This window comes from Eulemur rufifrons, chromosome 28, assembly GCF_041146395.1.
Source record: "Eulemur rufifrons isolate Redbay chromosome 28, OSU_ERuf_1, whole genome shotgun sequence".
Classification (NCBI taxonomy): Eukaryota; Metazoa; Chordata; class Mammalia; order Primates; family Lemuridae; genus Eulemur; species Eulemur rufifrons.
In genome coordinates, this window is record NC_091010.1 from 23,499,160 (window position 1) to 23,513,711 (window position 14,552).

The 14,552-nt window shown below is 41.7% G+C and overlaps 1 protein-coding gene across 3 annotated transcripts in view; it reads left to right on the forward strand.

Annotated features, from left to right (window-relative positions):
* The first annotated feature begins 7,356 nt into the window (after nt 1-7,356).
* The window catches only part of RUFY2 (RUN and FYVE domain containing 2), a 37,192-nt gene continuing 29,996 nt past the window's right edge, over nt 7,357-14,552 (forward strand). The window contains exons 1-3 of one of the 3 annotated variants that reach the window (XM_069459862.1): nt 7,357-7,450; nt 9,366-9,539; nt 11,574-11,691. In XM_069459862.1, the coding sequence (XP_069315963.1) occupies nt 7,447-7,450; nt 9,366-9,539; nt 11,574-11,691 (296 nt within the window). In that variant the 5' untranslated portion in view covers nt 7,357-7,446. Of the gene's footprint in view, nt 7,451-7,769; nt 7,879-9,365; nt 9,540-11,573; nt 11,692-14,552 lie in introns of those variants that run through there. The other 2 variants (XM_069459861.1, XM_069459863.1) reach the window with 2 other exon arrangements.

Here is a 14,552-nt window from a genome sequence, read left to right on the forward strand (position 1 = left end):
TTAAGCACAGTCTTGTGATGATGAGAACATAGGTGTGATTCTTTTCTGTGTTTCAAGGTCCCTAACCCACAGGCCATTTTGCTGGGTTTTTTTTCTGACTTTTCTTTTTGGTATTAAATGTGTTTTCACTTTAAATTTAGTCCTTTATGACATGAATTGATTACTTGCAGTTAATTTCCTATCTTCCCTTACTATCACCCTTTTTTATTTTCAATATTCAGTATTTCAGTATTCTAGAGTAGATTTTGATATGAAAGCAAATCATTCTTCCTTTGAGAAGAAATTTTGTTTTCTGAATTGACAGCAAGTTAAAAAGGCATGTGCCTATTTTCATTTATATTTGTATGCCCCTATGTTTGGGGGCATTACTCAGTTTTCCCCTTTTGTGTAAAGATATTTCATAAAACAAAATTGCCCTGGCGATTATTTATATAATAACAAATTTTAACGTCAGTGTATTCATCTTTGAGGCTGGGTTGTAGTGGTGGGAATCTTCCGTTTCTCTGGAGGACTTTTTTTTTTTTAATGGATGTTAAATATGTTAAAATTTTTGCTTCTACCTCATGTTTTTTTTTGACAATTATTACTTAAAATTTTTATTTAATAAATTGTTTTCTACTGATGGATCTTACTGTGTCAGTTATTAATATTAAACAATTAAGTTCAGGGTCATCCAGCATTTTTTCTAGTAGTGATAAGTGAAATATTGATCATGCTCTAGAGCTGAAACCAAGGAGTGTTGATAGGAGGACACACAGGATGGGCTTGATCATGGAGAGATTATAGACAGGAAAAACTGGAAAGGGTGCTATCATAGGACTTAAATATTGGTTAGATATCATGAAGTTATAAATCAGGAAGGAATCTAAGATAGAAATTTCAGTTCCTGGGAATGAAATGAATAAGAAAGTTCTTTTGGTTTAGTCAGTGGTTGCTTCATTCCAGGTTTGTATGGCCTGAAAAGTAAAGCTCCATAGAAGAGCCTGGGGAGGAGTTCCATGTTTCCTGTCATTTTTGGATCTGTCTTGGTCACAAGATTCTAGCCATTTAATTATTTTAAAAAGTTAGGATATATCTTCTGTGTATTATATAAGGTGCTGTGAGTTGGAGGCTTGGGGAAAGTTGGAGGTTAAATCCAGATTAGGCCTTCAAGAAGCTAATAGTGAAGCACAAATAGGAGATCCATGTTAAGGACTAAGAATAGCAGTGGCTTCCAGTCACTAACATTACTGGAAACTCACTTTGTGCAGTTCCAGATTGAAAGTACCATTAGCCTAGACAAGGCTTTTCTTGTAGAAGTGTAAAGCCAGGATGTAGCCATTCCAGTGGCCCCATTCCTGAATCAGTTCAGAGTTCCTGCCTCCTGACCTCTCCCTCTTGCTGCTGCCTCTGATTCCTTTCATTTCTCCTCATACCTCAGTCCCTAAAGGCAGCTTTTCCCCAGAGCTCTAATTCTGGTTTGGTCCTCCTCTTTCCTTGGACAGTCACTGGCTTTGACCATCACCTACATAGCTATTTATCAAACCTGTACTCCACCTTGTCTGTCTTCCATGTTCTACTTATATAACTGCCTTCTAGCTCATGCTTTCAAAATATTCTGTGAGCACTTCGGACCCAGCGCAAAGAAATTCATCTAAAGTGTTCCTCCTCTGATTCCTTTTTTTTTTTTTTTTTTGAGACAGAGTCTCACTTTGTTGCCCAGGCTAGAGTGAGTGCCGTGGCGTCAGTTTAGCTCACAGCAACCTCAGACTCCTCGGCTTAAGCGATCCTACTGCCTCAGCCTCCCGAGTAGCTGGGACTACAGGCATGCGCCACTATGCCCGGCTAATTTTTTCTATATAGATTTTTAGTTGTCCATATAATGTCTTTCTATTTTTAGTAGAGACGGGGTCTCGCTCAGGCTGGTCTCGAACTCCTGACCTTGAGCAATCCACCCGCCTCGGCCTCCCAGAGTGCTAGGATTACAGGCGTGAGCCACCGCGCCCGGCCTGATTCCTTTTTCTGTAAATGACACCATCACCTCTGAGCTTAAAAGTCTGGGCATGTCTTTCTTTAAAACATTTTTTCCTTCTGTTTACAGAGCAGTACATGATTTTAGTGAGAATTCCAAACACTATACATTCTAGAAAATGAAATTTCTAGGCCAGGCGTGGTGACTTATGCCTGTAATCCTAGCACTCTGGGAGGCGAAGGCGGGAGGATCACTTGAGCTCAGGAGTTTGAGACCAGCCTGAGCAAGAGCAAGACCCCATCTCTACTAGAAACAGAAAAATTAGCCATGCATTGTGTCTTGTGCCTATAGTCCTAGCTATTCGGGAGGCTGAGGCAAGAGGATTACTTGAGTCCAGGAGTCTGAGATTACACTGAGCTACAATGCTGCCACTACACTCTACACTCTACCCAGCAAGCAAGACTCTATCAAAAAAAAAAAATTTTTTTCTGTAATCTTATCTTTTAGTAATTACTGGTTGTTCAGTATATTATGATCTAGACTATATTTAAAAAACAAAAATTACCACAACCCCATCTCTAAAAAAACAAAATTATAAAATGTTTTGAACAGACAAAAGTAGACTACAATGAACTTCCATATCCCCATCACCCTTATTCAATACTTACAAGACTTTCCTGCAGTTGTTTTCAACATCTTTTCTTTTCTTTGCTGAGATATTTTAAAGCAAATTCCAGGCATCATTTAATTTTACCGCCTGTACTTCAGCTTTTAAAAAATAGTATTTTTGTTACATAATTATGTTTGTAAGTTTAAAAATCTAAATTTTTAGCTTTAGCAGAATAAGGGCTTGGAATAGGTTAATACTGTCTACTTCAACCCTATTAAGTGTAGCTTAAACACATACACTAAATTCCAATTCTGTTCAACACAAGGGGGCTAGAGTATCTAGCAAATGTGTATTTCAGAGTTTAAGAATATCTGCCTCACCAGTGTCAAAAAAAAAAAAAAGGTAAAAAAAAAAAAGAATATCTGCCTCAAAGGGGGAAATTTTTTTTACAAAAGGATGGTCTGTTGCTGAATTAAACCTCTTTCGTAATTGTTACCAATAAAGTCTTTGGGGGAAAAGCAACCTAGAAAGTAAAGCTCTTTTTCATTGTTCTCATGATTCTATGAAATAATTAAATATTTACTTAATTTTCTTAGCCTTTCCAAATGCACTTAGAATCCAAGTCCCTCCTTTTTTACTTATTTTGGAGGGGAGAAAAATGAGCAAGTCAGTCATATTTCAACATTTAATAGCAAGATAACAGATTCTCAAGGCTTTTGGATAGGAAAAAAGAGAGAACAGGTTAGACTTGTGAGTTTTTGACTCCTTGAAACACTGTAAAACCCTCGGACACATTGTGAGATTATGAAAATGGAGGCTACTTTTTTTTTTTTTTTGATACAAGGTCTTGTTCTTTCACCCAGGCTGGAGGGTGGCTACTTTTTTACTGGTTCAAATTCTGGTTCTGTGACTTTGGGTAGGTTACTTAACCTTTCTCGAACTCCTGGCCTTAAGCAATCCTCCTGCCCTAGCCTCCCAAAGTGCTAGGATTACAGGTGCAAGCCACCGTACCTGGCCTTTTCTAAGGGTTTGTTTTTGATTTTTTATATTTTTATTTTTTAGAGATGGGGTCTCGCTCTGTGGCCCAGGTTGGGGTGCAGTGGTGCCATCATATCTCACTGCAGTCTTTTTTTTTTTTTTCTTTTGAGACAGAGTCGCACTTTGTTGCCTGGGCTAGAGTGAGTGCCGTGGCGTCAGCCTAGCTCACAGCAACCTCAAACTCCTGGGCTTAAGCGATCCTACTGCCTCAGCCTCCCGAGCAGCTGGGACTACAGGCATGTGCCACCATGCCCGGCTAATTTTTTCTATATATATTTTAGTTGGCCAGATAATTTCTTTCTATTTTTAGTAGAGACGGGGTCTCGTTCTTGCTCAGGCTGGTCTCGAACTCCTGACCTTGAGCGATCCACCCGCCTCGGCCTCCCAGAGTGCTAGGATTACAGGCGTGAGCCACCGCGTCCAGCCTCTCACTGCAGTCTTGAACTGGCCTCAAGCCATCCTCCCAACTCAGCCTCCCAAAGTGCTAGGATTATAGGCATGAGCTATGATACTCAGCCTTTCTGAGGTTAGTGTCTTCATCTGTAAAATGCAGATAATGCTTTCTTCATGAGGTTGTTTTGAAAATCAGAGGGACTTCAGTCTAGTAACTGACCTGCTCATATTAATATATGTTCATCAGGCCAGACGCGGTGGCTCACGCCTGTAATCCTAGCACTCTGGGAGGCCAAGGCAGGAATATCACTTGAGGTCAAGAGTTCGAGACCAGCCTGAGCAGGAATAAGACTCTGTCTCTACTAATAGAAAAATTAGCCAGGTGTCATGGTGCGTGCCTGAAGTCCCAGCAACTTGGGAGGCTGAGGCAAGATGATGGCTTGAGACCAGGAGTTTGAGGTTACTGTGAGCTAGGCTGATGCCACGGCACTCTAGTCCCAGCAACAGAGTGAGACTCTGTTTCAAAAAAAAAAAATGTTCGTGGATACAAGATGGAGAATGGAAGATCAATGGTGAAAGGATAACGGGACAGTTGACTATACATATGGAAAAAGTTAAATTTGATCCCATCTCACAACATTCACAAAAATCAAGTCTGGGTGCAAGAACAGACCTAAATACAAAAGGCAAAACTATGTAATTCCTAAAGAGAGTATCTTCATGAACTTAGGGTAGAGAAGATGTCTTAAACAAGACACTAACGTATAAACCATAAATACAACTACAAGAAAATTAAGGACTTATATTTATCAAAGGTCACCAAAAAGAGACAAGCCAGAAGATACTGGCAACACATAACTGACATCAAACTAGTATGTAGAATATTGAGTAACTCATACAACCCCCCCAAAAAAGTCAATAGAAAAACAGGCTTAATGGGCATCATGGTGTACACCTGTAGTCCCAGCTACTTGGGAGGCTGAGGCAGAAAGATCACTTGAGCCCAGGAGTTTGAGGTCGCAGTGAGCTATGATGATGCCACTGCACTCTAGCCTGGGCAAAACAGAGAGAGAGAGTCTGTCTCAAAAGAGAAAAGAAAAGAAAAATAGGCTAAAGACTTGAACAGATTCTTTGCAGAACAGGAACTCCAAATAGTCAACATAGGAGAAGGTGCCCAATGTTCTCAGTAATAAGGTAAATACAAAATAAACCCACCATACAATCACACCCACGAGAATGGCTAAAAGCGAAAAAATTCTCACAATTCCAGGCATTAGAATGGACATATAGCAATGGAAAAACTATGCTGGTAGGAATGTAAGTTTTAAAAACAGTTTGGCATTATCTAGTAAATTTAAAGAAAGACACACCTGATTTCCAAGTAGTAATATTTTTTTTTTTTTTTTTTTTTTTGAGACAGAGTCTGGCATAGTTACCCGGGCTAGAGTGAGTGCTGTGGTGTCAGCCTAGCTCACAGCAACCTCAAACTCCTGGGCTTAAGCGATCCTACTGCCTCAGCCTCCCGAGTAGCTGGGACTACAGGCATGCGCCACCATGCCCGGCTAATTTTTTCTATATATATTTTAGTTGGCCAGATAATTTCTTTCTATTTTTAGTAGAGACGGGGGAGGGGGGGTGCGAGGGGGGGGGGTCTTGCTCTTGCTCAGGCTGGTCTCGAACTCCTGACCTTGAGCGATCCACCCTCCTTGGCCTCCCAGAGTGCTAGGATTACAGGCGTGAGCCACTGCGCCCGGCCTTCTATCCTTAATTATGTGCCTATAGACTCTTGCATATGTACATCAGGATGTATGTACAACCTGGAAACAGCCCAAACTGGAAACTCGTCATGGACTTGGATGAAACTCAGACATACAATAATCAGCAAAAGAAATAAGGTTTGTACTGTGTTATTCCATTTGTGAGAAGTTTATAAACAAAGATAACCTACATTGTTTAGGGGCACACAACTGAGGCGGTGATAATATTCAGAAAAACAAGGAAACGATTCTCATAAAAGTCAGAATAGTATTTACCCCTGGGAGAGATTGTGATTGGGGCTTACGGGTATTTGCGAAGGAGTTTCAAGAGACGGTCTTGTTCAGTCGCCCAGGCTGGAGTGCAGTGGCCAGGTCACAGTCCACGGTAACCTCGAACACCTGGGCTCAAGCGATCATCCAGCCTAGGCCTCCATAAGTACTGGGATTACAGGTGTGAATCACCACGCCCAGCCTGTTTTATACATTTTTATCCATGTATTTTTTTATTTCAAAATATTATGGAGGTTCAAGTGTTTTTCGTTACATGGATCGTTTTCGTTATGCTTGAGTTAGGGTTGTAAGTGTGCCCATCATGGTACCCAGTAGGTTTTCGCCCATCTGCTCCTCCCCCCCCCTTATTTCCACTGAGTTTTACTTACCTCTGTGCACATGTGTGATAATCTCAGAATGCAGAAAATTTAAAACCAAAAGAAGTAAACAGAACTTTATACTGGTCAAAGCGATGAAGAGAAACACACTGCCCTGTCTTCACAAAATATGTGGGTCTACTTTTAGCTCAGCTAGTCTCAATAGCTACAGATATAACTGGGTGATAGCTTACTTTTCCCAAACTGATGTAACTTAAACCTAGTGCTATCTATGAGGGTTTCTTTTCCCTTCTGGAAATGAGAATATGCATTCTATCTCTTTTCTTGATTAACAAGACTATTGCTCGTTGCTTCTTATAAACCAATGTATTCACTGGTTTAAGTGTCGTGATTTGGGGCTGTGTAAATAGTTTTAGCTTATATCATAAGCGGAATAAAAAAATTAAAAAGTAAAGTTTTACTAGGTTTGTGCCTATCTTTTAAATTTTTTTTTTAGTTCTTTAAAAGCCAGTCAAATTTAGCAGTGGGGGTTGTTTACGAACCTTAGTGACACTAATGTTAGTAAGTTCTGATAACCCACTATCATCGGACCAGCCGTGCCGATTTTTATTTCTTTCGTATTTACCAAATTCTTCTGGTTCCCTATTAGATTGTGCAGACGAAAGGGAAGCGGTCAGGCACGTGCTATTAAACCCAGCTGGCCTCGGGATGGAAACGTTTGCACGTGGCTCGCCGCCCCTTGGAAATCCAGCCTCCGCGCTCTGGCGAAGTCCCTAGGCCGAGAGACCCGGGACCCGAGCAAGGGTCCAGCCTCCGGCTCCTCACACCGAGATCTCCTTCACGCTCCTTTTCCTTCTCCTCCCGGTCCCCGCGGCGGTGAAGAGGCTCAGCGAGGGCGTGTTTTCGCCCCCGCCTCACCCCGGGCGCCACTCCCCGCCGGGGCCGCCCGGGAGTCCTCCCGCCGCCGGGGGCGCTGTGGGTCGCAGCGGGCCTGGCTGCAGATGCGGTGGCGGCCGCGGAGCTCTGGGAGGGAGCTGCTGGCCGGGCCGAGGAGCCCTCGCCCGAGACCCAGCCGCTACCGCCGCCGCCATGGGTAAGGGGAGCGGGCAGAGAGCAGACGCCCAGCCCTCCGCCCCGGGCAGAAGGCCGCGGCCGGGGGAGGTGGACTGCGGGTGGGGGTGGGGCGCTGAGAGCGCCAGTCGGCACGGGCCCGAACCTGGGATGGGCGGGGACAGCCCAGGACTCGGGGGCTCCTGGGGTCGTCATGGCAACGCGCCCCCCTCGTTCTCTCCCGCCGCCGCCTCGGTTCTGGGGCCTAGTAACCTAGGCCTCGAGGTCTGACGGCTTCCAGGGAGCAAGGACAGGGTCGGCCAGGGTGTCGCTCCGGGGTCTGGGAACAGTCGGGACGGCCGATGACTTTTCAAGTTTGGGGGTGGCGGAGGGAAGACGTGTCCCGGGTTTTGGCCTGGGTGCCCGACGCCGAGGGCGGAAGAGGGGGAGTGATGACGCGCAAGACCTTGGGTGAGCGCTCCGCGGGGGTCCTGGGGGGCCCCGAGGCCTGTAGGCAGCCTTGCTGGAGGGCGGGTGAGGAAGAGAGACAGGGAAGGGGCTCTAGGCCCCGGCAAGATGCAAGGACTGGCCCTTTTCCCGGTCTCCCCGCGCACCTGCGGCCGGGCTTGGGGTCGCGTCCCGGCGGGACAAGTCGGAGAGCCTAGTCGGGGCGTGGCCGGGGGTGAACGCCCCTCGGCGTGGGAACCGCCGGTGCCCAGCACAGACCTGTCTGCTAGCAGCTGCAGAGCCGCCCTTTGTGTGGCTGTTGCATCGCACATTATGGATTGTGGTGCGCAGTGTTAAGAAAAATGAGAATTGTCACGGATTATAAGACATCAAGTGGTTTTCTCCGCGGCCCCCCCCGCAAATGGGAATCAGACCACGGTGCGGATCTGAAGAAATGTCGTGTGTGGGCATTTTCCACCAGCCAGCTTGGTCATAGCAGTTGTGACTGTTTGCATTTTAAGTTGTTTAAGATTCGGTGTCAGGCTTCACGCCTAGCTATCCGCGATCAGAACTAGAATACTGAGTCCTTGGGGACTCTGGGATTTTGTTCAGTGAAGGAAAAACGGACACTTTGATTACTTGAACTTGTAAATTTGTCAGAGATTGTGAAATGTTAATACTAAATGCTTCATTTTTCCACACCTGAATTTTGTCATCTGTGTTTTGCTGAAAATATTTCTGCCAGTCCCAGCAGTGATGAAAGGGTGGGGAAGCATCTGAATTTCTAAGTGAACTGAGAATAAAATTTGTGGGGAAGAAGACATTTTTTTGTGTGTGAATTTAAAATATCAATTAAAAATCAGGCCTTTTAAAATATGCATCTATTAACTTGGTATTCAAACTGGAAACAGTGAGCATCATCAACTTTGTGCAAGGACAGGGAGCTTGGATTAGAAACTGGTCCCTGCTTTTATTTCCTCTTGGAAATAAACGAGTCGTGCAATACAGAACTACTGTCAGAATGAAGAAACAAGACTGAGGGTTACAATGAGTGAAAGCTATGGGTGACTTCTTCTGTATCCCCTTGTCAGTACATTTTACTTGTCATGTTTGTTTTGGATGATACTGAAATCTTAGAATTTTAACTGCCTTTTATTTTTTTTGCCAGTTTATTCTGGGCATTTTAACCTTAGAATTCATCCTTAGACCATAAAAAAATCATTCTTCATGAAGAGGTACTACAAAAGCAAAATAAATTCAGGAGAATGGAAAATTTGCAGGATTTGGAAATAATTCATAAATGTTCACTGGAATGGGTATGGTAGTTTTCTATGGTATATGTGAGAGAGACATAAGGATAAGTTAACTGGGGGTATAGTTTAGTTGGGAGGCAGTTTGTCGACCAAGGGAAAAGCAAAACACCATTGGTTTTATAGGATATGAGAAGAATTGGTACATTTTTCATTGTCATGTCTTGCAAATGATGTTGGATGCTTTTCTTGTGCTTTCAGCTACAAAAGACCCCACAGCTGTAGAGAGAGCAAACTTGTTAAACATGGCTAAACTGAGTATCAAAGGACTCATTGAATCTGCTCTAAGTTTTGGCCGCACTCTGGATTCTGACTATCCTCCCTTGCAGCAGTTCTTTGTTGTTATGGAACATTGTCTGAAACACGGTCTTAAAGGTATCAAGAGACTTAAAACATTTTAATTCACTTTAGAATCTCCCCCTTTCCATTTTTAAATATATTGAAAATGTGTTATTTTTTGAGGCCATAATAACGTAATCTGCATTAAAAACATTGAACTGGATGATTTGGGGAGGAAATATCTTACAACTTTATGTTTTCTAATAGATGGTTTTCAGAAAATGCTTAGTGTTTTGTAAAAAGCATATTTGATTTTTAAGCTTTTTCAACATACATACTCTGAACTGGTTTCCATTTTCTAGGACAATTATAGAGTTATTTTAGGCCAGGTGCATTGGTGAATTCCCCTAATCCCACCATTTTGGGAGGCCAAGATAGGAGGATCGCTTGAAGCCAGGAGTTCAAGACCAACCTGGGCAACATAGCAAGACTCCATCTCTACAAAAAATTTTTTTTAAAATTTAGCTGAGCATGGTGGTGCATACCTGTAGTACCAGCTCCACAGGAGGCTGAGGCAGGAAGACAGCTTGAGTCCAGGAGTTTGAGGTTATAGTGAGCTGTGATTGGGCCACTGCATTTCAGCCTGGGTGACAAAGCAAGACCCTGTCTCTAGAAAAGAAAAGAAAAGCTTTATTTTTTAAAAATAACAGTGATATACATCTTTATTTTCCCCAAGTCTGCTGAAATGGAGTTTTCCAAATGATGGCCCAAATAATTAAATTTTAAGTTCTTTTTAGAATTTATTTATTTATTTATTTATTTTTGAGACAGCGTCTCACTCTGTTGCCCTGGTTAGAGTGCAGTGGTATGATCATAGCTCACTGCAACCTCAGACTCCTGGGCTCAAGCAATCCTCCTGCCTCAGCCTCCTGAGTAGCTGGGACTACAAGTGTGTGCCACCACCTCCAGCTAATTTTTTCTATTTTTAGTAGAGATGGGGTCTCACTCTTGTTCAGGCTGGTCTTGAACTCCTGAGCTCAAGTGATCCTCCCGCCTCACCCTCCCAGAGTGCTAGGATTACAGGTGTGAGCCACCATGCTGGCCTAGAATTTATTATCCTTTACTTCACAAAATATAGTGAGCCACATCCTTGGGCTTATCATGATGAATTATTATAAAACTACTTTGTGCTTGTGATTTTTGCCCCCAGTAAAAGTTGCCTATCTTGTTGGTTGTCCTTGGGTGATGCATGTGATTGGTACACTGTGTGTGCAGGAGATCTGATCAGCATTAAGAAAGAAATGTATGGTTATTTCATGGTTTTTTTATTGCCCAAATCTCAGAATCAAATAAAAGGAAAAGCAAATTCACAATTTTCATATTTAAAATTAAAATAACTTTTTATTTGTGCTTGGTTTATTTAATAGACTTATAAAGATCAATCAGCTAAAGCCACCAGTCTCTGTTTTGGTACTGGTAAGGAATTATTGGAATCATATTTTACTTTAATTTCTTGCCTGCATATTTGATATGAAAGAATGGCCAAGGTGCATTTTTCTGATACAGAAAAAAACAGCAGGATGGGCAGCAGGCTCCTGATTGAACAGGCTCTTGATCAATAGGGCTGTGTAGTGACTGAAAAAGAGGAAAGATCTCTGCATAATTAATTGTGTATTAAGTTAGAAAAATTGAAACTAATATTTAAAATCAAGTTACTGGCCGGGCGCGGTAGCTCACGCCTGTAATCCTAGCACTCTGGGAGGCCGAGGCGGGTGGATCGTTTGAGCTCAGGAGTTCAAGACCAGCCTGAGCAAGAGTGAGGCCCCCGTCTCTACTAAAAAAAAAAAAAGGAAGAAATTAGCTGGACAGATAAAAATATATATAGAAAAATTTGCCAGGCATGGTGGCACATGCCTGTCATCCCAGCTACTGGGGAGGCTGAGGCAGAAGGATTGCTTGAGCCCAGGAGTTTGAGGTTGCTGTGAGCTAGGCCAATGCCACGGCACTCTAGCTTGGGCAACAGAGTGAGACTCTGTCTCAAAAAATAAAAAAGAAAACAAGAAAAAAAAAAATCAAGTTACCACTATTTTGTATGTGGAAATTGTGTGCATTATATTTTCTTTTTTTCAGTTAGAAAATCATTTTTGAGTTATAACAAAACCATCTGGGGCCCTTTGGAACTGGTGGAAAAATTGTACCCAGAAGCAGAGGAAATAGGAGCCAGTGTCCGGGATTTACCTGGTCTTAAGTAAGTAATCTTATTACTTGTTTATCCTTAACCACAGAAGTGCATTCATCCTTCCTCTGAAGTACCTCACGCTCTAGTTTAGTATCTTCTCTCAGTCTTCGATCCCCTTCTTCCATTCTCTTTTAATAAAATTCTGTTCATTCTTTATTGCTCAGCTCAAATTCCATTTCCTTTAAGAAGTTTTTCTTAGCCCCTTTGATAAGAATTAACCACTCTTTCTTTTATGCTCGTATCACTGTATTTCCTGCTTTACTATATCTTCAGTTCTGCCTTGTATTGCAGGAAATTGCAATTCCCTTTAAGATAGGGTATATCAATTGTGCATCTCTGTTTTCTGAGTGTTAAATTAGTTTGCATGTAGCAGGCAGTCAATAACTATTTATTGAAGACGGATTTAGGTTGAATGTAGGACAAGGGCTCAGGAGATTCAGGTTCTCAGATAAGCCATTTATGTACATAGGAGTTGTATAAATTACTTTTCTTCCTTGATGTTGTGACCTATAGTATCAACAGCTTGTTTCATCAGACCAATGTATATGAAATGTCCTAAAAGCTAGAGTATTCTAGCTAAGAACTCATAAGTATTGAAATTTTTTGCAGGCTTCAAGTGTTAAGGCGAAGTTCTTACGTTCTTTAGGGGTAATTAAAATGTAAGCACTCCCTTTAGTTCATCTTAATTCTTGTGAAGGAGATAATTTTTTTTTTCTTTTTTCTTTTTTTTTTTTTTTTTTTGAGACAGGATCTCATTCTGTCGCCTAGGGTAGAGTGCTGTGGTGTCATCATAGCTCACTGCAGTCTCCAACTCCTAGGCTCAAGTGATCTTCCTCCCTCAGCCTCCCGAGTAGCTGGGACTGCAGGCACGAACCACTATGCCCAGCTAATTTTTCTATTTTTTATAGAGATGAAGTCTTGCTCTTGCTCAGGCTGGTCTCGAACTCCTGAGCTCAAGCAATCCTTCTGTCTTGGCCTCCCAGAGTGCTAGGATTAAAGGCGTGAGCCACTGAGCCCGGCCAAGATAATTTTTATATTTAGTATTTTCTGTCAGATTATCAGTTTGTTTTCTCTTAGCTTTACAGTTTAGGGTTTTATATATTGTGGGAAATATGGTAGTGTTTTCTTGCTGTTATTTCAATGTTCAAATTTGTGTAAGTTGGACATAATTGAGTGATAAAAATAAATACCTACCATTGAGCATTGTGTCAGGGTAATAAGGTAATTGTTTTACATGAATTATCTCCTTTAGTGCTTAAATCAATCCTATAGGTAGAGATTATTATTATAATAATTGTATATATGTGAAAAATAAAAGTCAGAGAAGTTACAGTTAATAAGTGGCAGGACGGGCAAGGTGGCTCACACCTGTAATCCTAGCACTTTGAGAGACCCAAGTGGGAGGATCACTTGAGGCCAGGAGTTCAAGACTAGCCTCAGCAACATAGCGAGACCCTGTCTCTACAAAAAACTAGAAAAATTAGCTGGGCATGATAGCATGCCTGTAGTTGCAGCTACTTGGGAGGCTAAGGCAGGAGGATCGCTTGAGCCCAGGAGTTTGTGACTGCAGTGAGCTATGATGATGCCACTGCACTGTACAGCCTGGGTGACAAAGCAATATCCTGTATCCAAAAAAAAAAAAAAAAAAGTGGCAGAGGCAGGATTAAAACCCAGATTTTAGAGTTAAATAGCAAATGATGTTCAAACTTGATGTCACTTATAATGACATATTAGGTGTAGTAATTTTTAAAAAACATAGAGGAAAAATGGAGTTTCAAGGGAAATATAAGATTTGGTTTTAATATCAAAATACATATTCATATTTTTTCAAAAAGCTAAACTTTACGAAATGTTTCCTGATAATGTGTGTTAAAATGCTAAGCTATAAGAAACTCATTGATGTTTGGAAGTGAAGATTAAGTATCCTCCCAAACTACCTGAAAATATGTTCTCTGTGTAAGAAAACATAAAATGTGAATGATATTGTTCCTTTTTTTTTTTTTTTTTTTATAAAAATACATATTCTTGGCCGGGCGCGGTGGCTCACGCCTGTAATCCTAGCACTCTGGGAGGCCAAGGCGGTTGGATCGCTTGAGGTCAGGAGTTCAAGACCAGCCTGAGCAAGAGCGAGACCCCGTCTCTACTAAAAATAGAAAGAAATTATGTGGCCAACTAAAAATCTATATAGAAAAAATTAGCCGGGCATAGTGGCGCATGCCTGTAGTCCCAGCCATTCAGGAGGCTGAGGCAGTAGGATCGCTTAAGCCCAGGAGTTTGAGGTTGCTGTGAGCTAGGCTGACGCCACGGCACTCATTCTAGCCAGGGCAACAAAGCAACACTCTGTCTCAAAAAAAAAAAAAAAAAAAATACATATTCTTTAAAACTTGCTTTTAAATATGGAACTTAGGTAAGAGAGATATGAGATTTAATTTCTTAAGTGCAACTGGGTAAAAGAAACATTTGAAAAACAGCAAGCAGCACAGTGATTTCTCTTTAATTAGCAAGTTGGTATCTTCTTAGCTTTATTATGATTTTTAAAATTCAGATATAATGTTAACTAATCTTTGAAGGCATTATACTACCATAATGATAGATTTTACATATTCATTTTTAGAGGGCTAAGCCTACTTGCACTAAATATTTCTTGTAGAAATATTCTCACTACAGTCTTGCCCTGTATAGCAATGTGTCACTCAACTATGGTGGTTCCATAAGATTATAATACTCTATTTTTACTATACATTTTCTGTTTAGATACATTTAGATACACAAATACTTAACCATTGTGTTACAGTTGCCTATAGTATTCAGTACAGTAGTATGCTGTACAGGTTTGTAGCCTAGGAGCAATAGGCTATACCATCTAGGCT